General features: G+C 38.6%; 1 protein-coding gene across 4 annotated transcripts in view; it reads left to right on the forward strand.

Moving 5' to 3' along the window:
- Nucleotides 1-26,197, forward strand: part of LOC139960438 (uncharacterized) — a 48,559-nt gene extending 22,362 nt beyond the window's left edge. For all 4 annotated transcript variants that reach the window (XM_071958788.1, XM_071958801.1, XM_071958797.1 and 1 more), the window contains exons 3-4: nucleotides 8,374-9,607; nucleotides 10,269-26,197. In XM_071958788.1, the coding sequence (XP_071814889.1) occupies nucleotides 8,411-9,607; nucleotides 10,269-17,834 (8,763 nt within the window). In that variant the 5' untranslated portion in view covers nucleotides 8,374-8,410 and the 3' untranslated portion in view covers nucleotides 17,835-26,197. The remainder of the gene's footprint in view (nucleotides 1-8,373; nucleotides 9,608-10,268) is intronic.
- The last annotated feature ends 981 nt before the right edge of the window (nucleotides 26,198-27,178 follow it).

Here is a 27,178-nt window from a genome sequence, read left to right on the forward strand (position 1 = left end):
TGTTTACCACGTGATCTATTTGATGTTGATCATGTAATGTATTTCATGTTGACCATGTAACTTCTTTTTAAGTTGAATACTTAACTTGTATATGTTACTTGAGAAAGAAAAGCTTGCATCCCGATCGAACACCAATTGCGTTTATTGTATGACCTACTTTTACTAGTGTAGTTGTAAAGATGCGATCGTATCACTGCCAGACTGTGTGAATGTTTGGGATTCTTAAAACCAACTCTTCAAAAGTACCCATACCTACAGTGTGCATATCTCTCGCTAAATTCCACAGTTCACTACTGCATGTACATGGCCTGTTCGAACTTTGGAGTTTCAACTACACATGCGCAAATCCCCAAAAGCTGATCCAACATTTACCCTGAGCTCTTTTCAGTGTTTGCAAACAACCATCTCCACAAAAATTACCTGTAGTAGGCCTATATGCAAACAACTTTTTACGCAGTGTCTATTAAAAAAAATAGAACTTCAATGGCAAACTATTGATGATGCAAGAAGTACAGTTGTTAAAACACAAACGTTGCACCAAGAAATTGACTGAAGCACGTGGTAAAGGGACTGCAAAAAAGTTTGCAAGAAAAAACTATTGTGGTATGATTGCACATTTTACATAAGCAACTTTTCTCAAGGCAGAGATAACAAACCTACTGTGAGATGAAAAATCCTATTCAGTATCAGAGATGTTAGCTCCCCATAAACTTCATAGATTGTCTCAACTCATCATTTACGGATCAAAACACTGATTCAAAATATTACTGATAGTCTCAAAACAATTTAAGTTCATTTTCGTACATGAGCGCTTGTTTTCAAAACGTACCTGCAATATGTGACAACAGGCCTAACGTTATGATAGTTGAGTACACACATATACTGTATGATAGCCTATACCACAAATTTCGCAATAGATCTCTTCACAGGAAAGTAACATTACAAGTAGTTGCATATTTTGTGTTCATTTGTGTTCATTGAGCACTACAGATGCAAGAATGTCTGTAAACAATGGTTAAGGGACTATTAGCCAATCAAATCACGTGAAATTTGGAAAATTCTGTGCTCCTGTAAATATGCAAGTTACCTTAAAGCAGCATTTTGCGTTTTGTCGCCGTTTTCCACTTTTTTGACAAGTCCATCAAGTTTTTGACATATACTGTATCAATCACAAAACAGCAAACTAAGATATTGAGATATAATAAGACATAAGATATTAAGATATAAGTTTTTTCCCTGCCAAAAGCGTTAATTAGCGAGTAATTAAGGACATTTGTAGATAATGAGAAAAGTGTCCACCGACAAATTCCACATTTTATATTAATCACATACAGTTCCCCCAACCTACTAGTTTGAATCCAACCAATCAGAGATGCAAGTTTAGTTATGAGCCGTTGCTAAAAGTAGATTCAAACGTCGAGTTGGTAACTTGGTACAACCAGCGAGCTAGACTCTAACAGCTCCCTGGTACAACTGCTATAGACAATCTACACAAATCAAGCATGGTGTTGTATTACATATTGGCCAATGACATTCGTAGCTTTTAAATATTCATACTATGGGCGAGGTTTATTTGAATCCCTATGGAAAATATCTTCGAGAAAAACAAAGTTGTTGTAAATTTTCGACTTTTATGCCACCATTTGAAGTAAGATTTGAATAGATAAGCTAGTTATGTATGTGGTTATGGCATCGTGGAAGCAGTGAGGTTGAGAAAAACCATAGAATAGGACGCAAAATGCTGCTTTCAGTTCCACTTGGTGCATGTTCAGACTGTCAAATCATGAAACAGCCAGTTTCAGTAGTAATTATAAAATTTCAGAGTGAAGTGAGTGTAAGCACTCAAGGTTAGTTTTGGGTAATTGTTTGTGAAAGTTCAGGCATTTCTTGGAAATGATAACCAGATGTTTGTAAAACAAGGTAACCAGTGTTTCCTCCTCTGACTATTGTAGTATGTACAGTATATATTATTATGTGTTGAAATGACTGTTTTGTTTTTGAGGAACAACAATACAAACTTTGCCCATTGGCCAGTACTAGTAAACATTGACAACCACAATGTATGCTCACATTTATTTCAGCTCAATTGATGGTTAACAGGTCCTCTGTATCCTCCTCCTCACATAGCTTTCATGTTACTGTATTCAACCATACTGCTGCCATACATATAGCACTGGGAAGTTTAACCTCATCAAGCACTGTCCTGTCAGGTGGCTTTGACTTGTGGGGGAGGACTGCATGCCATTTGTTATGAGTCAGATCTGTTTTTTAATGGTTTGCAACCTTCAAGGGTAATTTAGGTAGTTAAGAGATGTTTTGCTTTCATTTCCTGCGATATAGGAAAGCATTAAGTCCGACGTGCACAAAAATCCATACCTGCGGATAACACGTTTCATCAGCATGGATTTAAGCAGCGTTTCATAGTATTATAAGTTTTTACCTTAATTGGTAGTCAGTATAGGCCCCAAATTATAGCACGCTATAATTGCTAGAAGTTGTCAAAAAGTACTTTCCTGGAGGTCTTTACTCTTCAAATTGTTCTCAGACATTTTTAAGGAACACACAAGATGACTGAATGTGCCAGTGAGGAAAATTTCCTTGAAGTTGTAATAAAAAACAGTCTAAGAAGTTTGACCAAAGGTGACCAGATTTGAAAACCTAGCATATATGGGGCCAATGCAGCATACCTTTAATTACATAAACATACATGTATGAAGGGTACAGCCTTGAAGCTGTAATCCTTGCTTGATTTTTCATAAACAATGTCTGCCAGCAGCCTAGATAATTTGTCTAATTTTCGTGAAGTGGACAAGAAACCACCTCTGGTACATAGGGGAAGTTTAGAAAGAAAGTCACTCTGCTGGCCTGAACACAGGAATAAAAATTAAGGGAAGTTTGAAAACCTCTCGTAACCAAACTTTCTTAAACATTACAGCCTGGGTGTTCATTCTTGCTGATATGTGGATAACTCAGCTCTTGTCTGTTACATACAGAACACACATTAGATTCTACACGTGACGGTGAATTTGCTTTATTCTCTATGTTCGAAATTATGGATAGGTTATCTAGTTGCTAAAGTCGTGTAAAATTTGATCGAGAGACGTCGTCACAGGTCTATATTGCAAAGTATTCTCATACGTTACTATTGCAGGACATGATGAACCGTCTGGTACTCGCAGGGTTTTCATTGTTGAGTAGTGAGTTAACGCAAGGCTGGTGTTTAATTAGTCCCCAGGGAAGGAGGAATGAACTTCCATATTTTGATTTTGAACGTTAGTCCACCAAACAGAGACATGCTCTGCCTCAATCCCCATCTCGCAAATTTCGCTGCTGTGATCAGACAATAGTGTGTTTAGTTTTGAATGAATCCATTGATAGGATTTATGGTAATCACCACTTTGCCAATAACAAAAAAAAGTTGAGAAATGATCAAAATCGTGCATACGATTTAAAGTGCAAACAGTCCAAGTTAATTGGAAGTTAAGAAGTTAGTTTGATATGTGAAAGGTATAAAAGATACATTCACTTGATACCTGTGGGAATGTTTACTAGCACATGCGTGATATTTCTACTGGCTGCACTCAAAGTTATAATCAAAACAATAAGTGAAAATTTGTTCAAAAGCGAGTGCCAAACATGAAAAAGAAATTAATGTGATTGAAAATAATGCAGAAAAATATCTGTTTACATAAAGTGTACTGTGTGTTGTGCCATATACGGTATATAGTGCCATGTTATTTGCGGCAGTGTCTCACTTAACCCGTTCATAAATCACTGTTTTAGTTTTTGTAATCAAAATGTCCTCCAGTTTAGAAATGTTAAGAATAATGAACAAGGTTTATTAAAGTTTCCACAAAAATCACATGTTGTCATAGAGAAGTACTAATTAATGTACTTCATTCACATATAAAGAGAGAGAATGCCTGGTAACATTTAACTGTGTGCTGTGGGTTTCACACTTACAATTGCATACTACAGTACTACCAGCTGCCTACTGTATGTACACAACAAAGTTTTGCAAAGTTTCAGACATAGCCATACTCCCTCCACACAGTAGTTCAAACAAGTTTTTACCCCTTTGGTTGGCCTCATTGTGTACGCTACAAGTGTGCACAGAGATTGCAGTAGCTGTTGTGGGATTTGAGCACTCCTGTTGACCTTGGGGTTACAGAAGTCAATCAGCTGCTAGAATCTGATTGGTCCGTTGCTCCGAAAGAATGCTGAGTAAGCTTGACTAGGAACTGTAAGCTCAGGACAGACAGGACGGTATCATTACGGCAATAGGGGTTGCTAAACTACACGGATGGTTAGAAAAAGTTTTACGTCATGGGCAAAAGGCGACACATTTTGGGATACGTTTTGAACTACTTTACGTAACAGAAACGCTTTAATATTTGGAATGGTCTGGAAAAGTGTTGTACAAAAGTATCACTTACGATTCCACAATGCGGGATTGCGGTACATGCAGGTAAAGGTTGAGTTAGCGTGCACTCAAATGTTGTTTGGTGATGCTGTTGTAACTTAAAGTAAATTTGAGCAAAGGACCTTAATGTCAAGACTTGTAAAATAGTGATAGGTAGAGTAGTCAAAATATTCTTGCTGGAAATTTTGACGAACATCAATATTTTTCACACTAATGCTGCTTGAACAATCATCACTGTATCTCAAAATGTACTAGTGTTTCATGATTTATTACAATGGAAACGTGATGCCTGGCGTTAATAATAAAGTGCTCTTTAATTAAGCAGGCAATAGAAATGTCTCAGTATCCTGTGTTACAAAGAGTAAAAAGGAAATTAGGCAAGTTTACTGTCCTTTGTTGGACACAGTCTTGTCATTTTGGTGAAGGCGAAGTTGGAAATGGATAGGGTACGCAACTTCTTCAAGTGGGGCGGGGGGGGGGGGGTGGGAGGAGTGAGTGTAGAGCCAAACAGTTCTTTGACAAAAAGTCTGGGTGTCTAAATTCAACGCTTACGTTATATATGGCAATACCAAACTTGATTAACAATGTTTCTGTCAAACAAGTATTTGTGAGATTCCTTTAAAATGTCAGTAAACATTAGTTAATGCCGATGGACGACAATGTACGCTTAGAGCATTTAATATATATATTTATGAATGACACTCCTATTACCTGTTAGACAAATAGCCTGCAGTACATAGTTACTTGTCTTGTCCATTAATGTACCATCAAAGTTATATATATAATTAAGGTCAGGCCTTCTGGCTAAGTAAATGAAATTCCCACTTGCATTTTCCTTGAATTAATACCAAGGCATAACAGCTTTTGCACTCGCGGAAAAATGCAAGCGCTTGTTTTTTTCTCCTACCATTTGGCAAATGACAAAAGGGTATTTAGCCATTACTGTACATAGCCTTAATTTCGAGGCCTGTACGTTTAAGTTAATAGTATACTGTGCATTACTGCACTTGATTTGAAAAGTCAAGTACAAGTTTGGAAGTGCTGTTCATGTCTCCTATCTTTGGGCTAGGGAAGGAGAAGCTAATAATCTGTTCTGTTGTGTCCTCTTTCATGTTTCATTTTGTACGTCAGCTTTAACTTTCTTTATACTCCCTTACCCTCCCATTGGTAGTGTTTCCTCTCTCAGTACTATCGCTTACTATACGTAGGACTTCATCAACATCAGCTCTTCACATGCAGTGAACTTTTAAGGCATCTTCACAGTTAAAATAACGGTTTGGTTATTCACATGGTTCCCATGCTGTCTGGAAAAGTAGGGCAAAAGACAGACTACTTGCTAAGTCTTCAGAGTCCTTAATTTTTGGTTTTCGATGATTTTGCAAGAGTTACAACTAGTCTTTCTGTTGGTAGGCTAACATTAGGTCCTCATTAGTGTGTAAGTTTCATAGTAAACCAACCAATGTGTTTTGGTCAGGCAAAAAGGCTGCAATTTCATTTGTTCAAAAGTGTGGGAACCATGTTTTCAAAACAAATATTAGCACATGCCACATAGCCTATATAGAATAATCCTGATCTAACATCCGGCCATGCATTTGTTGATTATTCCATAGTAGTAACGTGCATGTTTGTTTCTCTAGTCAAGTACAAGTTTACAATATGCCAGTCACAAAATATACAGCGTGTGTATGTTTAATAACACTACTACAAAGCAACCTTTATAGGACAGTTAAACAAACTCTACTATAATGTACAGACAACAAGACTGGCAAACCATACTTTCTAAGTATAGGAATAAACTTGAATGTCTGGATTTTTGCACCAGACAATCCTTTGAGTAACTTGTGCTATATCACACACCACACTGTCATGTAGATAGTTTAGCTGAAATTGCATTTGTCATTACGGGTACGGTAAGGCTATGTATGAGCTAATTATTGGTGCTATCGGGCAACCGGTGCTCATACAGGCACATGCTACTGCAAGAAAGGGCGTAACCTAACAAGAAAACACATGTGACAACCAGTAATTTTCTAGGATACTTAAGTGCAATGCTAGTAGTAGGTGAGAAAAGAGTGACGAAGGAAGCAAAGGTTCAGACTTCAGAAACCCTCTCTCAGATTAAAAACATGTGAAAACGGTTGGATGAAAATGCCAGCCGGAAAACTTGACGTGAATGTTGAAAAGGTTAGATTTGGAATGAAGAGGGTAGTGGCCTCAAAAGGGTAATTGGGTCGCGCAGTGCGTGTTACCAGTTGTTATAAGCTACTGTAGGTGGATAGGGGTGCATACCCAATATGAGACAAGTAAGTTTTGGGATTTTCGTTGTAACAATTTATGATTTGTTGCACTTTGTAATTTTCCGGTACTACAGTGTTTATTGTGTTTGAGATGATGAGCAGAATGGAGTTTGCAGTTCTTGAAATGAATATAAACCAAATAAAACCAAATTATCTTTCATTTCTTTCAGGAAAAAACAATTATTTTGTAAGACTTGTATCAACATCCCTTGAATTCTTACTTTGCATCATGTGGTAAAACACAGTACTTAAACTAAGCAATTTGTCTGCACTTGAAAACATTAAGCTATCTTATTGAAGAGCATTTGCTTTAATAGAAACTGCTGAAGTTGTATGCCTTTTCATTGCAAAAACCTTTTATGTTTGAATTTGCCTGTATAGCATTCAAGTAGTTTAAGAAACTGGAATGATTTTCAATTAGTTGCCACATTTCTTTTGTTTAGTGACTGCTTTATAGAACAGTCTGCATTTAAGTAGATGTCTCTGTAGTTAAATCTATATGAAACTATGGTTCGATCAATTGTAGTTGTTAAAACCTCTGAAAGAAAGTCAAAACAAAGAACAGCACTATACCTTAGACCAACCAGCAAATGGAATCTATGCGGTCATAATGATGATGACATGCGTGTTTGCGTGTACAGTAATTGACCACTGGCTTGTATTATATGATGTTTACTTTGCTTGTTTCCTCCTTGTCCTCCACTCTGTAGACTTATTTACAGTACTTTTCTCTATTTAGCCTATTAACTTGGTAATATAATTGTTAACTCCAAAAGTATGTGGTAGATGATACTTGTGGACTCATGTAATTGAGTGCAAGAACCGTATTGCTTTCTGCGGAGGTCAAAGGTCATTACAATAATAATAGGCTTGTCAATTGCCCATGCAATAAAAGTAACAATAACAGTGGTCGAAGTTCCCACAAAGAATATTTTCTAGAAAGAATACCTGGTATGCTAAAATACTGTCAGACAGCTGTATGTGGACTGTTAACCAATCAAATCGTCAGAAAATATATGTTGACCACAGAGAGGGCAAAAGTTCTGTAATATGGTTGAAGTTAGCCATGTTTACAATCCTACGGCAATTCAATGAGCGCTGCTGTATTATTGCCGCTGTTTATGAAACATAAAGGTGTTTACTTTAAAACCTAGATCATAAATGTTCACGTGGAAATAGCTTTATTATTGAAAAAGTCTATTAATGGAAACACTTTACTTTCATGCCAAGAAACATCAAGTTTGCCCAGTCAGAATTTTTACAACCACTTGTCCACCAGGCGACCTGAAGTTGATCAAATTTCTGTGGTTTTGGAAGATCAGTATATCATTAAGGATTCGCCCTGGTACTGATCGCTGTTAGATAAAGAAAAGGAAACCTGGGTTATATCCCTAGGACTACTTCAGTGATAGTCTTAGTTGTCTGAAAAGGAATATGGGACAAACATCAGTCCTGTTTATGTGTACAATGTATCTGGATTACAAAGTGTGTCACTGAAGAATGTAAAGTTAAACCTTTATAGGAAAATTTAACATATTTAATGTTATTTCAGATTATTTCCTTAAACTATCCAACCTTGTTTTCAGCTGCATTTGCTGGATTCGTCTGTGTAAGTGTTTGTAATTCTCTATTTTATGTCTGTTCTTCTTGCAGATCACGCAAATAGGTTATCCTGAAAGATTGGAAACACATGGAGGTGGCAAAGATGACTAAACACATCGACTATCAGAGGATGGATATTGCCAAAGGAGTAGCAGAAACCCTTAAAAATGTAGACGTTCCAACTTTCAAGGGACATGACAAAGAAGAAGCTGAAAGTCTGACACAAGAAATAGCAGATACGAGAGAAAAGTCACCGCTGCTGGATACAGATGGCTCACATCATAGTGTCCCCGGAGATACGAACAATAAATATGAAAGCAAAGAAAGTTTCTCTGCAAGCTTTCCTCCTAGCAGTTTACCTCGTTCAGATAAGTCGAATGTACTGGTACTACAGGACGAGGAAGTTGTTGTACCTACTGTGCCTTTACAAACTAGTGATGAACCATCACATCAGACTATACTTGAAAATACTAAAAACAGTTTGAATGCCTTAAATGATTCATGTGCAGACATTTCTGATGGAACATCGATCAGGGATGCAGTAATTCCTTCTCCAAAGTCTTCCATAGATGACGACAAAGTAGTCGTAAGAACTAAAGGTTCTGATGATCTAGATAATGTTACCGATGTGACTGAAAGCGTGAAAGAGGTGTCGATTGCAACCGATGTCAAATGCGCAGCAAAAGAAGCGCTTCCTGAACAAAATATTCAGGGACGGGAAGAAATGTCGAACAATGTTCCAGTTGTTTTGAAGAAGAAACCAAAGAAGTTGGAATCGATTCTTTCTAATTTGAAATCAAAGAGTCTATTGTCTCAAAGCTCTCCTGTTTGTGAGGAAGTTGTGAACGTTCCTGACGATGAGGAGGAGGATGAACCCATCCCGGAGTTGCCTCCTGGAACAATCATTGTTACGCCAACCGATGTGGACGTTAAAAAGATAGCAGTTCGCCGGAAAAAACATCGCAAAGTAAGGAAGCATGACTTGCCTTTGAATAAGGTCAAGTTAGAAGGCATGATAAATGCTGCAACAGGCATTAAAGATTTGTGTGGTGTCACTGATGGCATCATTGACCTAGCAACAGTCGAAGAACTACAGCATACCAGGGAAAGCAAAACAGAAGGATATACTGAATTGGCCAGTCAGAATGAAATGAACAGTGCTGGAAATAATAACTCTAATAATCTGCAACCAGTCCATATCAACCACGGGGGAACCTCTCAGAGTTTGATTCAAAGTGGGTCTGGAGTCACGACTAACCAGCCAGTGATGATTGGAATAGCACAGGTAATTATTCTAATCACACAACTTTGTCTCCTAAAACTAATACTACTGTCCCTGTGTACAAAAACTGCAGTACACTGTTGCACTTGTACAGCAATTCATCCATTTCGCATAGCACTTTGCGATGTGATACCGAATAAATTCCTCCCTGTGTTACACATTCTATCCTGGCAACCTACACTCTTGTTTATTAGCAAATAGGTTATCTACTGTTTCATATTAAAGGATGAAAGTACAGCCAAAATTTGTGTTGATTTGTCTCAGTCCATCAAAAAGAAGAAAAAATTAGTATATGTAACTTTTGTATCTATTTCAATTGTTATTTTATTCACCTTTAAAACTTATTTGTTTTTATCTGGAATGCTCCTTCAGGGCAGATCGATAATGAGATTTGCTGCTCAATACAGCCATAAATGTGAATGTGGCTAGTCAAGTTTTTGTTACAAAGTTTCATAGTTTCTATGACCCAGCTGTTGATGTTTATTCCATTGTTTCATTAATTTGCATAGCTTCTACATCATGGAATGTTAATAAACTGTTTGTATATTAATTTGCATTTTCTGTTTCCAAATGGATGTTGTCTGTTTCTCTTGAATGAAGGGAACTTTTAGAAGTAGTTTCACATTTCACTCAAAGTTTTATTCCTTTGTTTTTTCCTCCTCAGAATGGTGCATTGAATCAGTCTACTAACCTTACTATGGTCAACTCCGCCTCCACCCAGCTTCAGCTTCTACAACGTCAACAGTCATTCCAGCAAGCAGATCAGTTCACCTCCATTCCAATTCAGCAACAGGTATCCACACTTCCTTCTGGACAGAATGTAATATTCCAGAGCCCACAGAATTCAGTAGGAGCACAGATAATCGTCCAAGGTCAACCGGTGCTTATGAATCATGGCATTGGGTCATCACCTTATCAAGTAGCTGTCAATACTGTCAATAGCCAACCAGTGGTCTCTAGTCAACTTCAATCACCAATCCTCACCTCTCATCTTCAACAGCCTAGGTTAGGAAACCAACAGCAGTATAGCCCCAATGGCATACAAACACCATCAAATCAGATGGTACAACAAACTAGACCTCAGCAACCCTTCTCCCACCAAGTGGGGTCATCTGTCTTCCAGGCAACACCTCAAGCAGGGACAACACAGTCCAAGTCTCAGCCAATTTTTGTGCTTCAGAGGGGAGATACCCTGAAACTAGATGCCAGTGGTAATTTAGTGGTGGTAGCTAGAGGGGATGTGAAAGTAGATCCCAAGCCAATAGCAAGTATTAGTCAACAACAGAATATGTTACCTCAAGCTGCTTCAGTCCTTCCTCCATTACGACAAATGCCACCAGTTGTTTTGCCACCCTTGACAGCTGCAACAGTTGGTAACAATGCAGCAGCCAGTCCATCTACTTACTCTAGTCCTGTAATCTCAACAGCAGCTGTGAGCTTGCCGTCATTAAAACCTATTTCACAACTGACAAGAACTGTTTCTCCAGGAATACTATCTGTGTCAGATGTGACTCCTAGGAGCACCCACCACAGCACCTCAACTGTGATTGCTGTAACCAATACTACAGTGAACACAGATGCTTTTGCTACTAAGCAACCTCAACAACAAGGTATTCTAGCACAGGCCTTGAATGCTCCTCAATCTGCATACTTAGATTCCGCATCTGGTCTCCATTTAGCAGCTTCAGGACTTATTCGGCAGACAAACTTGCCAAGCGGTGAAGGACAAGCCCTACTGGCCAAGTTGCAACAACCTCAAGTAATGGAAGCCATAACAAATGCTGCCAATAGCATGAAGAACCCAGTCCATGTACCTGGAACTGCCTCACAGCTTCCAAAGCAGATCAGAATTGTTTACCGTACCTCTCAAGCCAGCCAGTTGAAAAATAACAGTGGATCAAATGAACCACGGAAAGTTACCTTATTTAGCTGTTCTATTTGCACCAAAATCTTTCTGAGGAAAGAGACATATGACCAGCACTTAGCTACTCACTATGCAGGATTCAGTTGTTCAAAATGTCTCATGAAGTTTGTTTCATCTTCAGTCCTGGCTCAACATCAGAAGGTCTGTACGAAGTCAAATGAAGAGAGTAACGTTCCCTTTAGCTGTGCTCACTGCCAGATGCGTTTCAAGTATACTAGAGAACTTACCCCACATACACAAAGATGTCATCCTGGGAAACCTGTTAAGGCTCTTTTCCACTCCAGTTCTGTTGCCAACAGTAGTCCAAAAGATACCAAAGCTTTGAACAACAAACCAACTCCTACTACACTGCCTATTGCTTCATCAACGCCAAAGCCGTCGGTGCTGATACCAAGACCAAGCCAAAACCCTTCAGTAACAGAAACAAAACAGACCATAACCATTAAAATTCCTGAAACACCACCTGTAAAAGAAGAGAAATTGGTTCGTGTGGAGAAAGCAAAGTCTCCACGAACTAAGGATGTTAAAGAACAAAAAGATGACCTGTGGATCCCCTTGCCAAAGAGCAGAAAACGAAACAAAAAATTAAAAAAGAAGAATAAACATCCAAAGTATCTGTTTAGTGACACTGTTGAACCTGGTTTTCCAAAGTCAAGGAAAATGAACGTATGTGATGAGTGGTATGGCAGCATTCTCATTCATAAAGATCCAGAATGCACAACTTCCAAACTTATTAAAAAACATGGAGAAAGGAAGAAGTCCGGGAAACGTCCATACCTATGCAAACTTTGTCCAAAAGACTTCTTTTCTGAACATTGCCTATTTGAGCACATCAAGATCCACACAAAGCCGTTTACATGCGGCGAGTGCGGCCTGCGGAATGCACGCAAGGACAACATCATGAAACACATACAGCTTGTTCACCAAGGTCCTAAGTACAAAACCAGAGACAAACGAAGGAAGGAATTCAGAGGTGGTCGGAGCAGAAAGAGGCTCAAACTCTCTGGGGAGAATGAAAGTAATTCAGGTAGCGAGGAAGAAAGCGATGGAGAACACGCAAATGGTGGTGAAAACAACAAAAGCAGCAACGATCCATATGACAGTGAGACAGAGCTCCCCACCATGGTGAAGGAAAGCTCCAGACTGAGTAGACTCAAAAGGAGACATCAAAGTAAAATGAATGGTGAGAACCAAGAGCCGGAAAAGAAAGAAATTGAAGAGGATGCCATCGACCAGATAACGGATCTAACACCAGATTGCAATTCAGGTGGTAAAGTAGATGCAGAGAGTGTTGAAGAGATAGACCTGACAGCTGATGCAGATGGTAAAGTAGACATTCATGATGGTTGTAGTAATGATGATGAGAGTAAAGGCGTATCTGAGAATGTAAGTGATGTAAGAACCGATACTGGGAATGCAAAAATGGAAGGGGAGGAAGTTATCACAGTCTCAAATGACTGTGATAAGAGATCAGAGTATGCACCTCCGACCAGTGATGACAGCAAAGGATCTGCTAACACTTCATCTGAAAGAAATGTTGAAGATAGCAGTGCAAATGAGCCAGTAGTTGTCTGCAAAACTGAGGATGCCCTTCCCAATGATAACAGCAAAGGACCTAAGAGAGCTGACAATGATGTTGAAATGGTGGATGTGTCAGATCAAAACCAGCAGAGTGCTCATGAAATGAAACAGAATGACTCCACTAGCTCCACCTCCCGACCTGAGACTTCAGAAACTGTTGTTGGCACTGAGAGGATGACCGATAACATCACTCAGTCTGCCAAAAGTGATGACGTCGATGATGCTATAGAAGCTATAGATGACTGCGAGTTGGAAGCTGAGATGGTGAAGGAAGAGACATCAGGTAAAGCAGTGATTCCAAGAGAAGAAACTCCCGAAACTGATGTCATGGATCGGGGGAAATCGGATGAAGATATAGCAGATGTAAAGAATGAAGATTTGCTGCCATCAACAGCATTCACGGTGAGTACCTTATTTTGCAGTGATGAAGGTTTCAGTGGCGATGATAACGATAAGAACGTACATAACGGGAATAAAGCAGATGAAACAGAGCAGACTGTAAATAAAACTTTAAATCAGTCAGATCTTTCAGGGGAATTATTTGAAGATAGTGAAGCTGATGACAGCACTCTTCCCGTTGAAACGGAAGAGCCAGTTGTGCCTCACATTGTGTCTGTGAGATCTCTTAACCAAGACCAAGAGTGCGAGTTAACAGAAGGTTACAAAGAAGAAGAAGAGAATGTTCAACCGTCTGCAGAACCTCAACCAAAGCAACCAAACATTGAAAGCAATGAACTGATGGCTCAAATGGCCAATTCTGAAACAGCAGAATCAAGTAAAGACCAAGAAAGTTCAGCTGAATACAAAAACCCAGAGAAAGAACACCTAGTTCCAGTTTTTTCGCCAAGTGGAAGCACTGTTCTTGGTTACAGAGAAGGAGTATCTAAAGATGGCAAAGGTGGAGTAACGACTGGACCAACACCACCAATTTCATCAATGCCACCTTTTTCAGGTGGTCACAATCCCTACTTTGTGAATCCTTCTAGACAACCATTCCTTTGTCCGCCACCCAAATCGCCTCGAAAACAGGATCAACATCCTTTCTTGAATGGTTTTGCAAGACCTCCACCCGGGGTTTTCCCATCACAAGGACCCCTTTTTATGCATAACCCATACTTGCATCAGCCTCCACCATACCCAGGCAGTGCATTCATGTCATCAGATGTAAGGGCGTCACGTTCCAGAGTTTATGGATCTGATCCTAAAAGAAACTTTCCTGGACTGATGGCTGTTGGTAAGGATGCTATGGAAAAACAATCAGAACTGTTTATGCAAAACAGATTGCCTTTTTTGGCTTCCAGAATGTCTTATCCAGTTCATCCAAACAACCTGAGCCCGAGAGAGGGAGTAGCTGTTGCGCACCTCCCATGGATGATGCCTCCAAGTAGTTTCCATCAAAGAGGACCTCACCCTGACTGGGTTCAACCACCGTCCCAATCACCTGCTGCTGCTAGTGCAGCTCTTGATCTTTCCAACTCTTTGAAGTCTCCTCAGGGTGCCAAAGTTGTAAGGAGTGACGAGATAACCAAATCCAAAGAATGCGAGATCATTGCAAGTGGTGATGAGTCACCCTCTGATGAAGTCCCAAAAGAAGCTGATACATCTGAGTCATCTACCGTACCTCCTATGCCAAAGCTAATAAGGGGAGATGAGATGGGGAAATACAGAACTGCTAATGGATTCCTTCCACATGCAAAAGGGGATGATCTTAATGATAAGGGGAATTTGCAACCAGTGGATATGCCAAAACAGTGCCACAGAGATGAACCTCAGAAACCTCATCATCCACTTAATCAACAGTTACCTTTCATTCCAACTAGTCCCTGTCATTACCCACCTCATCAAAATATTGATGTTCTTCATCCCAATACCACAGGTGCATTTCCCCAACAGATGCACGCCCACAGGATTCCTATTCATTATGCTCCACCAAATCATCTCCGACCAGCTCTTTCTCCTCTTCAGCAAATGCTTTGCCAAAATGGCTCGACCTTCCAAGGACCATTACTGAGAGGACCCTATCCACCTTTTACGCCCAGGCCTAACTCTCCTCGGCGTTCATCTCCTTATAATGGTGGATCGCCTGAGAACCCAGCACAATTAGGAGGCACCTCAGCAACATCACCAAAGAGGATGAGACGCTCTCCTGCTAGACATCAATGTGATCGGAATTCTCGGAATTCCTCTCACTCGTCAACTGATGGAGATGGACCAAAGTCTCCATGGTCAACCACCCCTAAGAGGTCTTCCCGAAGGTCCAGTGCAGACTCCCATAGCTCTGAATCTGGTAAAACATTCACTTGTCCTATACCTCCATGCAAGAGGTCTTTCAAGAGACCTCACTATTTACAGGAACACATTGCGGGCCACGCACGAGCTGGTGAGATCAACCCAGAGAATCCTTTGGCCTCAGTTTCCAAGAAGATTTACACAACTGTCTCTTCACCTAACGGTGATATGGAAGTGGAGGTTGATCTGGAAAGGCCCTACATCTGCCATATTTGTGGAAAGGGATTCAAAAGGAAGAACAACTTGGCAGATCACGTGCGCACTCACTCGAGACCATACAAATGCGGCGAGTGCTCATACGACACGATTCGGTGGCAGTACTTGGCTGACCACATGAAGAAAGCGCATAACTTTGATGGGGATGAAAAGGAACTGGAGGCATTCTTCAAGCAGTCTGGGAAGAAACTAAAGCCTACCGACGTGATACCGCTATCTGCCTTAACTCCCATTACTGAACGTATCAGAGATGGACAGATCAAAGAATTGTCTTCTCATTATCCAAGGGTGAAAGTCTGGCGGCACTCTAGGGTGTCACATTCAAAACTTTCCAGGTCACGTTCCTTAAAGAAGAAGAAGAAGCACAAAAGAAGCAAATCCGACTTGGTAGACTTCTACGGTAAAAGCGATCAGAGCAAACCAAGACTCGATTCGGACATTTCCGACGGTGTCTCCCCGTCAGACAGTGGCTGGAGGCCAATGAGTGAAGACATCGTTGAACATGGAGTAACAGAAGTGACATCCAATGGTGTCGAAGGTAGTGCCAGCCTTGCTAGTGATGTTACATGCGACATGAATGAAGAAGCCAATGACAATGTATTCAAGGAATCGGAAATGGAAGACACATCTGTGGAAACCACAAGTGATCCCACAGGAAGACGCCTTGTAGAAACTCATCCAACTGTTATTAGATATAAACAGGCAATTCTACCAGAGGGGTCGTCACATGGAGCAGTTGTCAACAATGGTTCAGAAGATTCAGAATCTGCCTCTCCCCGGGATACAGTAACAGACAGTACTGATGCTGAGGGAATTATTGATGTCACCACTAATGTAAGAGTTGAAGAGGTATCAGATGCCTTGGATAAAATGTCAGTGGTGGACAGGTGTTCATCTTTGGAATCAGAAAATCCTGCCAATGAATCACCACCGGAGGGAGAACTTGATGCGACTGTGACTCTACCAGCAGTGCAAAAGGATGTATCCAGCCACTCTGTACCTGCAGCTATAGTGAATGGTGTGCCCACAGTCATTCAGGAAAGTCATCCCTGTGCCTCACTACCGTTAGTAGAAAGTCATGGTAGTCCACCTCTCCAGCCATTGGACTGTGAAATACCAGTAACAGTTGAGAAAGAATCCGCTGCAGAAGCAGTTGAATTGAGAGATGAGACAGATATCATGAACAGTAAGAAAGAAGAACATCCTGAATCCGAGAGTCTGGTCCAGTCACCACACAGTGTAACTGAATTCCAGAGACTGGTTGAGTCACCGCGTGGTGAGACTGAATCAGAGAGTCTGGTTGAGTCATTACATGGTGAAGCTGTGGACAAATCCATTGGACTGCCTCTTGGTGAAGTTGTGGATGAATCTTATAAATCATCACATGATGAAAAGATCGATGAACCTATTGAATCACCACATCGTGAAGCTATGGATGAATCTAATGAAGCACCACTCGATGAAACTAAGGATGAACCTATTCAATCACCGCATGGTGAAGCTGTGGATGAAACTATCGCATCTCCACATGGTGAAACTATGGATGAAACTATTGGATCCCCACATGAAGAAGTGGATGAAAATATCAACAATAACTGGCCGATTGAAAAGAAAGATTTCAATGCACGGAGTGGAGACAACAACTCTCTGGGATCCTCAGTAATCAGAAAGGAACAGGAAAACAGTTCAGCGGTGGCAAAGTCTCCCAAGAAGAGGAAGAAGAAAAAGAAGGGAAAGAGGTGGTCACGATCTAAATCTAAAGGCTACAATTCTGACAAGAAACAGATTAGTCCAATGTTGTTTACACCCCCGGAAATCGCACAAGAAACGCCCCCGGCAGACGCACATGTAACACCTCCGGCAAACGCACTATCATCAATCGGAAGAATTCATCTCGAGCAGTACTTTCTCCTTCAAGAGCACGATGTCGATCGTCCATACAAGTGCAACATCGACGACTGTCAGAAGGCCTTCAAGAACAAACAGCACATGAGAGAACATATCTTCACGCACATCAAGCCTTACAAGTGTGACTACTGTGGACAGGGTTTTCCACGAACCGATTATTTGGCTCTCCACATGAAGGAAGATCACAAAGTGACCCCATCCAAGCGTGACCTATTTGAGAAGAGGAGGCAAGCTAACGCAAGAGCTACAGCTGGACGACAGAGGGCTACTAAGAGTGACAAGAGGAGAGCCCTCTATGAGCAGATGCTGTAAGACTGGTCTTGTGGGTTGTATGCTCAGTTGTGGTCGTGGTATCCTCAAGGCTGTGTAGTTTGTGGGGAGTAGGCTAAGTTGTGTTTTGCATTCTTGTATCTTTCATCATTGAAATATCCCTCAATCATGTTGAATACTGTTTGGCTGCTTCTGCCTTTTAGAGAGCTACTGTATTGAAACGTTTATTTCAGTACAGAAAGATTTTCTGTCGCACAAACTTAAAAGTAATAATTTTGTTGAAGTATATATGGCTACTCAGTTTAAATACGCCTTCTTAAAAACAGATTTTTTTTTCTGCCGGTACCTTGTCTTTAGCAGCGGCCTGTGGTATCAATAAAAGTGTGATGAAATCAATGCAAAAGTCAGCTTTACGACAGCAAAGTGTGGTCGCAAGAAGCTAGGGTGCATTTTGAAATAACACTTAATATGTTCCAACCTTGAGAAGGGACAGAACAAGCTCAGCTAAAATGATGTGATCAATCATGAAATACCTAACATATTTTTGAAAAACAAGAAAAGCAGTTATAAGTTAGGAAATGTTGAGCATCTCTCTCTATCTTCTGGAGTGATTCTTTAGATTTGCTGGTCAAGGAATGAATCATTCCACATCTAAGGTAGACCTAGAGCAAACTGATGGTCCAAATCTTTTGAAAAGGGATCCATTTTTATTTTTCAAGTCTATGTATAGAGCAATGGGTGCTTCTAAAGAGGTTTCAGGACTTCCAAATTGTGTCAAGATGGAAGTCTTGGCTTTATATTTATCTTCGCACACTTGCGAGTGGCAAATCGGGTCTAACGACATATGCCTACGTGAGGGTCCCAAAAATAAGACGTAGTGTGAAGTTTTTATATATATTGAAACAACTCAACTGCATTGATCTTTCTTATTCTAAATGTAAGAAATAGCCTGGTCTTGTTACTTGGAAAATGAACCAGTTCAACTTTTTATTATTACTTCAAGTCTGAGCGTGAAATATAGATGCACTGAAGTTATCAGTTTCGACAACTCAAAAATGTAAGAATGATTGCAAAGAAGTTCAAGAAAGTACTATGCATCTTAGATACACTGGTTCAAGTCTCGTTCCAGCCTATCCTTTTCTTTGCTCATTCAGCAGTCATTTGTAATTCTCAATGTTTTTGCTGTTTATTATCTACTTACACTTTAAATATCAAATTTTTAGCAGCAACGCGCTATTGCCATAGAAGCAGGACAAATTTGCATTTGCCTTGAATTAATAGCTCAGCAATATCAATTTTGCACCGGTTGTCTGAAAATTGCAAGTTTTTATTTTTTTTTTCTACTGGCAAAAGGCAAATTCTGCTGGCATTTAGCCAGTAAAAAGTCTGAATTTCAATGCCTCTCATTGCATTTCATTAAAAGTGGAAGACATCTTGCTCTGTAACTAAGCTCCTCTAAAAATCTATAGATGGAGATTAATGTAAGTTTCCTCAAGTAATGATTTTTGCAAAATGAGCTTATCATGGCCCTGTGTGTACCTGAATCAAGTTTTTCCTTGATGTGTCCTATTTTGAGTTGCAGCTTATCACTTCCAAGTTATCAGTTGAATACAGATCATGTTTTGGATGACTGTTATGTTTCTTATCAGTGATGAAATTGTTATAACTTATTTAGGTCAAGACATTTGCCGACACATGGCGTCTGAATTTTTATAACGTGTAATCAGTTAGAATATTGTACATGGTAGGGCCGAAATGGACCAGCAACATCATATTGTGTAATCAATAATTTGGACTATAGTACATATTAGGGCCAAAAATGACTATGAAGATTGGTATTAGCTGGCCATGTTTTGTAATGGAATGCATAATGAGGCTTTTACATGAAGTGACCATTTTTCGACATACCAGTGTCTTTTAGAGCAAAACTTGGATGACATTACAGTTATTGCCATATCTAATAATATTTGTTAAATTTGACCAGGGAATATGATGTTGCAGTTTGGGTTGCTTTCTTCATTTGGAGGATGATTAACATCTAAACATTTGTATAAAAGTTTATAGGTAGATCTCAAAATTGATTACTATTTATCACTAGTATATCTAATTGATGAGATGTCTTGGTCTCTTTGAGTTCAAAGTAATTGGAAAAGGTTTATCATATCATTCATGAATAGTAGTTTAACTAGATCAAATCTACAAGGGCAAAAAGTGGTGTAATATTTGCAAAATTTAACATCATTTGGCACAAAGTTTAATACAGATCCACAACTTTTGGAAGCATATGCTTTGCTTATTCACATATACTAATGATGACAAAACTTGACCAGGCCTTGAAATTCAGGCTGTTTTGCATTAAAAAAAAACAGGGGCATTAAGTACATAAACACTTAAGTCAATACAGTAACTGATGTTTGGAAGTGAAAACTTGAGTAGATTTGTTTAACCACTAGTATTTTTTATGCAAGTGGCTACAATTGTTAAAATTCTATTTCTGATTAATGAAACCCTTTTACCCAGTTCACGTCTTATTTTGGTTTGAAGATTTGACACCATGTGACTTATATGTCTGTGAAAATGAATGAGTTTGTGGCTATTTGGAAGGTATTTTTTTTTGGCTGCTGTCATTTACCTCAGAGGTTATCAAACAGTGCACGAGATACTCAATATTTAAAAGAGGCTGAGATAAGATATATCTATACTGTTCAGGTTTAAACATAGACTGATGGCTTTATGACTAAGGGTTATGTTTTTAGGTTCACAGAGAATGTTATGTAATACAGGGTATTAACACAGTATAGAGCTGTTTAAACAAGAAGGCGTAACTCGCACAAATAATCTGTCCAATGTTCTAACATTGGTCTGCGTCACGTCACCCAGAAGGTTTTCCTTTTCCATCGGACATAACCTTGTAGGTCTGATGTGAAGCAATGCCCTAGTGTCTAAGTTATTACTTCATAAGAAAATTTCTTGAATTGTTATTTCTTAGGGCCAAACCACTTTGCTGATAATGCTCAAGGGATACAAAATTTTACCTTCTTTTTGGTTCCTTGCTTTAGCAAAAGGAACCTATGCAGTCAGGTTGGCGTGTGTGTGTGTGTGTGTATGTGTGTGTGTGTGTGTGTGCGTCTGTGACACTTGCTTGGGTACGCTCTATCTCAATAAGGGAATGTTGGATTGAGGCCAAACTTGGACTATAGATCCGCCATATGGAGAAGGTGTGCCCTATTGTTTTTGGTGCTCACAAAGGTCACCAAAGGTCAGTTATGGTCCAAAAACCGAAAATATTAAAACTGCAATAACTCCCAGTGCCAATGTGCGACAAGGTTGATATTTTGGGACAAGTTGTGAACTGGTTAGGGGAACATTTTCAAACTTAACGGTCATGTGATCCGAGGTCACCAAAGGTCAATTAATGATAAAAAACTAGTATTTTTGCGATAACTTGAGAACAAATTGTCCGTTTGGGTTGGGAGTTGCCTCAATGTCATCCAATTGTCGACCCGCATCTTGGTGACCCTTGACCTCAATTTGACCTCTGGTGACCTTTTCGTGTTTTTGGGATTTTTACAGTTTCGATGCTATTTTCAGATGTCAAAGGTACCTTCTGATCATAAATGTCAATAGGTTGACCCCGTGTGACCTTTATGTGCGAAGTTATATGAGGTCAAAGTTTTTCGGTCGGAGTTAGGACGGTTGTACAGACTTTTCGTTTTGTTTTTTGGAATCAGGAGATTAAACTACATCTGAAACCAAGGTCAAAAGGTCAAAGGTCACATTAGAAAAAATGTGCTTATTTTGGGAGGAAACGAGCAAAAAAGAAAATGTTTGGTTTTGATGCTAGATTTGGATATCAAAGGTACCTTCCGATCAAAAATGTCAATTGGTTGACACTCGTGTGACCTTCGTGTGCGAAGTTATACGAGGTCAAAGTTAATTTTCAGACATTTAATGCAACAACTCCCAGTTCCAAGGTGTGACATGGTTGATATTTTTGGACAAGTTGCAAATGGTATAGGGGAATATTTTCAAACTTAACGGTCATGTGATCCGAGGTCACCAAAGGTCAATTAATGTCAAAAAACTAGTATTTTGGGGGTAGAAAATGGGCAAAGAAAAAAATGTTTGAATTTTTATAGTTTGATGCTCTAATTTAGGTCTCATCAATCAAAAATGTCAATAAGTTGACCCAAGGTGACCTTTGTACGTTAAGTTATATGAGGTCAAAGTTAATTTTCAGACATTTAGTGTAATAACTCCCAGTGCCAAGGTGTTACACAGTTGATATTTTTGGAGTAGTTGCAAATGGTATAGGGGAATATTTTCAAACTTAACGATCATGTGATCCGAGGTCACCAAAGGTCAATTAATGATAAAAAACTAGTATTTTTGCGATAACTTGAGAACAAATTGTCCGTTAGGGTTGGGAGTTGCTTCAATGTAATCCAATTGTCGACCCGCATCTGGGTGACCCTTGACCTCAATTTGACCTCTGGTGACCTTTTTAGTGTTTTGTGGATTTTTACAGTTTCGATGCTATTTTCAGATGTTAAAGGTACCTTCTGATCATAAATGTCAATGGGTTGACCCCCGTGTGACCTTCGTGTGCGAAGTTATATGAGGTCAAAGTTAATTTTCAGACATTTAATGCAATAACTCCCAGTGCCAAGGTGTTACACAGTTGATATTTTTGGAGTAGTTGCAAATGGTATAGGGGAATATTTTCAAACTTAACGGTTATGTGATGCAAGGTCACCAAAGGTCAATTAATGATAAAAAACTAGTATTTTTGCGATAACTTGAGAACAAATTGTCCTTTAGAGTTGGGAGTTGCTTCAATGAAATCCAATTGCCGACCCGCATCTGGGTGACTCTTGACCTCAATTTGACCTCTGGTGACCTTTTCGTGTTTTGTAGATTTTTTACAGTTTCGATGCTATTTTCAGATGTTAAAGGTACCTTCTGATCATAAATGTCAATAGGTTGACCCCTGTGTGACCTTCGTGTGTGAAGTTATATGAGGTCAAAGTTAATTTTCAGACATTTAATGCAATAACTCCCAGTGCCAAGGTGTGACAAGGTTGATATTTTTGGAGTAGTTGCAAATGGTATAGGGGAATATTTTCAAATTTAACGGTTATGTGATACAAGGTCACCAAAGGTCAATTAATGATAAAAAACTAGTATTTTTGGGACAACTTGAGAACAAATTGTCCGTTAGGGTCGGGAGTTGCTTCAATGTAATCCAATTGCCGACCCGCATCTGGGTAACCCTTGACCTCAATTTGACCTCTGGTGACCTTTTCGTGTTTTGTGGATTTTTACAGTTTCGATGCTATTTTCAGATGTTAAAGGTACCTTCTGATCATAAATGTCAATGGGTTGACCCCTGTGTGACCTTCGTGTGCAAAGTTATTTGAAGTCAAAGTTAAGTTTCACACATTTAATGCAATAACTCCCAGTGCCAAGGTGTGACAAGGTTGATTTTTTTGGACAAGTTGCAAATGGTATAGGGGAATATTTTCAAACTTAACGGTCATGTGATCCAAGGTCACCAAAGGTCAGCTAATGTTAAAAAAGTAGTATTATGGGGGGAGAAAATGGGCAAAGAAAAAATTGTTTGAAATTTGTATAGTTTGATGCTTATATTCACGTCTCACCGATCAAAAATGTCAACATGTTGACCTCAGGGTGACCTTTGTGTTTTAAGTTACATACAAGTTCAAAGTTAATTTTTTGACATTTAATGCAATTAAATCTCAATGCCAAGGTGTGACATGGTTGATATTTTGGGACAAGTTGTGAATGGGGTGGTGGAACATTTTGAAACTTAAAGGTCATGTCATCTGAGGTCACCATTGTTATCATATCTGTTGACACGCTTGTAGGTGTCTTATATTTCTTACACTTTCGACGCCATATTTAGATCTCAAAAGTGCCTTTTGATAAAAAAATCCGATTACATTTTGTGATCACAAAAGTGTTGGCTGTAGTGTTCGTTACTTTATGGGAACATGTAGGACCACAATTACTTGGACTTTTTCAGCCCAATCTTGCTTGATAATATTATGTGTATTGTCATATACCCCAAGCAAGGAACCACAGTGCCCTTGGGCTCTTGTTTAAAACCCAATCCCAATCGTATTATAATGAGGCTGCTGAAGGACTGGTCTGCATTATCTTCATTATCATGTATAATTCAGGACGCCTAAATGGAGATTTTGTGTAAGTCCCCTCCCACCCCCAAAAAAAAAATATGTGTGCTTTTTGGTAAATGAGAAGGGAAAAAAACGAGGATATAGCTGCTTAATGTGTACAACGGCGTGTCATGTCATGATAAGCGTTCGTATCTGGCGTTATAATAAGAATGGTCCTGTAATATCCTCATTGGAGTAGATATCTCAGTGTGCTAGATGAAGTTGGGATTATACAGTGCATATGACTAGAAAACAAAAAGAAAGAAGAATACTAATAACTTAAAACAATGAAAAGAGGCAATTTTAGCCAGTAGTATCTCAGTGAGGTAGTTTCCCAACCCTCTTTAACACCCTCTAGACACCTCCCTGGTTTGGTGTTCTCTAAACTGTCTGCAGTTCCTGGCAGGCCTGTGTCTTTTTGGCATAATAATAAGTATTCAAAGAAATATTGCCTTTTGTATTCAACTTTGATCACTGAAAGCTATTTTATTCCTTAATTTTCAGTGTTTAAGGTTATTAGAAATATTTATATCATCACATAAAATTAATATAATGACAGTTTTTATTGCCTTATTTCACTAGTTAAAATGTTACCCATATATTAAATTATTGTCATAGGTTAAACATATTCTTTAGAACATCAGAGCAAAATCAGAAAATCCTTATTTTGCCAAATGTAAAATTCCCAAAGAAAGACACATATTGGCACATTTTTTTGTTTTTAATGCTAATACCACTCTCTGCTGTACTCTCAGATAGTGCTTCAAAGCAATCATACTGACAGTAGGAACAGTTCCTTACTATATCTACTGTAGTTAGAAACAGGATATTCAACCTGTCAGTACAAGTCCTTTGCAGCAATTTATGACAGTACAGTGTATGAAGAATTGTCCAAACTCGGTGTTCCAAAACAAAAACATGGATAATATTATTATGAAATGATGCAAAGTAAAGTATATTTTGTTTACTTTTGTAACTACAAGCACTTATTGTGTTAGATTGTAGCTAACACTCCACCAAGTAACCCATCTTCATATACTAGAAGCAAACGGGGCACATTAGCAAGACAGTTTAAATGCTTATAGTCACTTTATATTTATGAAAAGGTCAATCCATTACCTGAACTTTGAAACAATAGGCCATTTCATCATGGATGTGAAAAAGTTAATCATTTTGGGAATAAATAGAGCCTATGGTTGCTACAATGTCCATTATAGTCAAGATGTAGCCATAATTTATTTTCAGAATGTAGAACCAGACTTATACTTACAATGGTTGGCATGTTAGCATAAGATAATTATAATTTAATGGATATCCACTCTTTTGATCATGGAAAACATGTAACAACTTCAAAATGTTCTAAATGTCCTTTAGGCTTAAAGAAGACCGATTTCTTGATCGAAAAAATTAGGTTGATACCCTCAAACAATGGTTAAAACCTTAATTTCATATGTATCTTTTGTAGTCTACCATGTTAAATCATTATTTAAAAATTAATAAAGGCCAGTATATCCTTCTAAGATTAACATGTAAAATCAGTATTGAATATGTTTTCTGATACAAACCCTGATATCATAACAAAGGGAAAGAGAAAACGTTGTAGTGATGACGAAAGATTTATTTTTGTTAAAGTACTACCATATTTGTACTGCATTGTTGTAAGGTCTCTAGGAACAAAAGTAATAAAAATGGGGTACTTTTAGTTTAACACAATAGTGAATGCTAACTCCTCCAGATTGGACAAAATTCAGACGGTCTTTTGGAGACTGATTATCATTTACCTTGACGAGGTCAAAGGTTAACATCATTCACCAAAGAGGAAAGAAAGAAGAAAGTATGTTTGTCTGTGCATGTTTTCATAATTCATGACGTTACCTAGACGATAAACATAGCATGGAGAGGGCAAATGAAAAAGAAATTTATTAGATCCAGCAAAAGTTATTCATCTGTAGTAGTACAAATATATTCTATTATTAGTTATCATGATTGCTTCCGTTTTCAATTTTTTTTCTTCTTGAAATTTTTTATTTTATTATTATTATTATTATTTTTGCATGGTGCTTTTTATTTCATCTTTTAACATCCTTTTTTTTACATATGTATCAAAAGAAATGTTTTGTTTTTGTACATGCATTTTTTTTTACCATAGCTTTCACAATTATTGTACTCTTTATAGAAACTGAAAAAAATTAAACATTAAAAAAAATATATATCTATCTTTCTCTTCTTTTTCTGATGTTACAAAACAAAGCAAACATAATTATTTGTAATGAGCATGTTTTATAACATTGGATCTTGTTTGTTCATGAAGTTATTAGTAGCTACCTGTTCTTCCAAAGTTTTGTTTCAGCCTTCAAATGATAGGATAGCAAACAACATAAAATCACTAAACAGAACGAGTTTAAATGTTTGTGTGTGTGTTATACAGGAATTAAGTTAAGGAAGGGGAAGGTTGTAATTCGAGGGGGAAACAAACATACTACATGCCTGTAAGAGCAATCTATGTTTCTTTCTGCATAGGTAAAAGGAAATTTATTGATATATGAAAACTGACTTTGCACCAAACCTTTTCAGTAATTTATCAATATTTAACCCTTCAAGACATTTTAATCTAGTGACATTTAAGTGCAAGTGTAGTCAAATGGTTTCAAGTCTTAAAAGCAAACAAATGCACAAATCTATCAAGAGGATGGATGATTACTGTTACCATGACTACTGATGTGGTTCCATCTTGTGTCTTCTGCCTGTCAGGAGGATACCACCACGAGAGCATCCCATTGGTGAACAGGATACCACCATGAGAGCATGCCGTTGGTGAACAGATTGTAGCACACTATGTTCGGCTCAGCGCTTTATCTCTGTAGTATCAGCTGTGTATGAGTTTGTACATCAATGCTTTTAATGCCCAACTATGTCTAATCACAATTCTTTAATTGTCACTTGAAGACTTATTAAGAATTATTCAAAGAACCTTCTTTCCTTTGTAATGTTTTAGAAATATGTCATAAATGTTTAATCCTTTCCAATCTTCCATTTTCTACACAGACCTGATGCCATTTTGAAAATTCTGTGTGAAATAATCAAGACGTACGCCAAGGGACTCGAGAGGGGGAGGAAAAAATATATAATTTTGAACGAGAAAAGACAGATTTGAATGACTTCACCTGGCTGAGAATGACATCTGCTCAA

The sequence above is a fragment of the Apostichopus japonicus genome, chromosome 3 (genome assembly GCF_037975245.1).
Source record: "Apostichopus japonicus isolate 1M-3 chromosome 3, ASM3797524v1, whole genome shotgun sequence".
NCBI lineage: Eukaryota > Metazoa > Echinodermata > Holothuroidea > Aspidochirotida > Stichopodidae > Apostichopus > Apostichopus japonicus.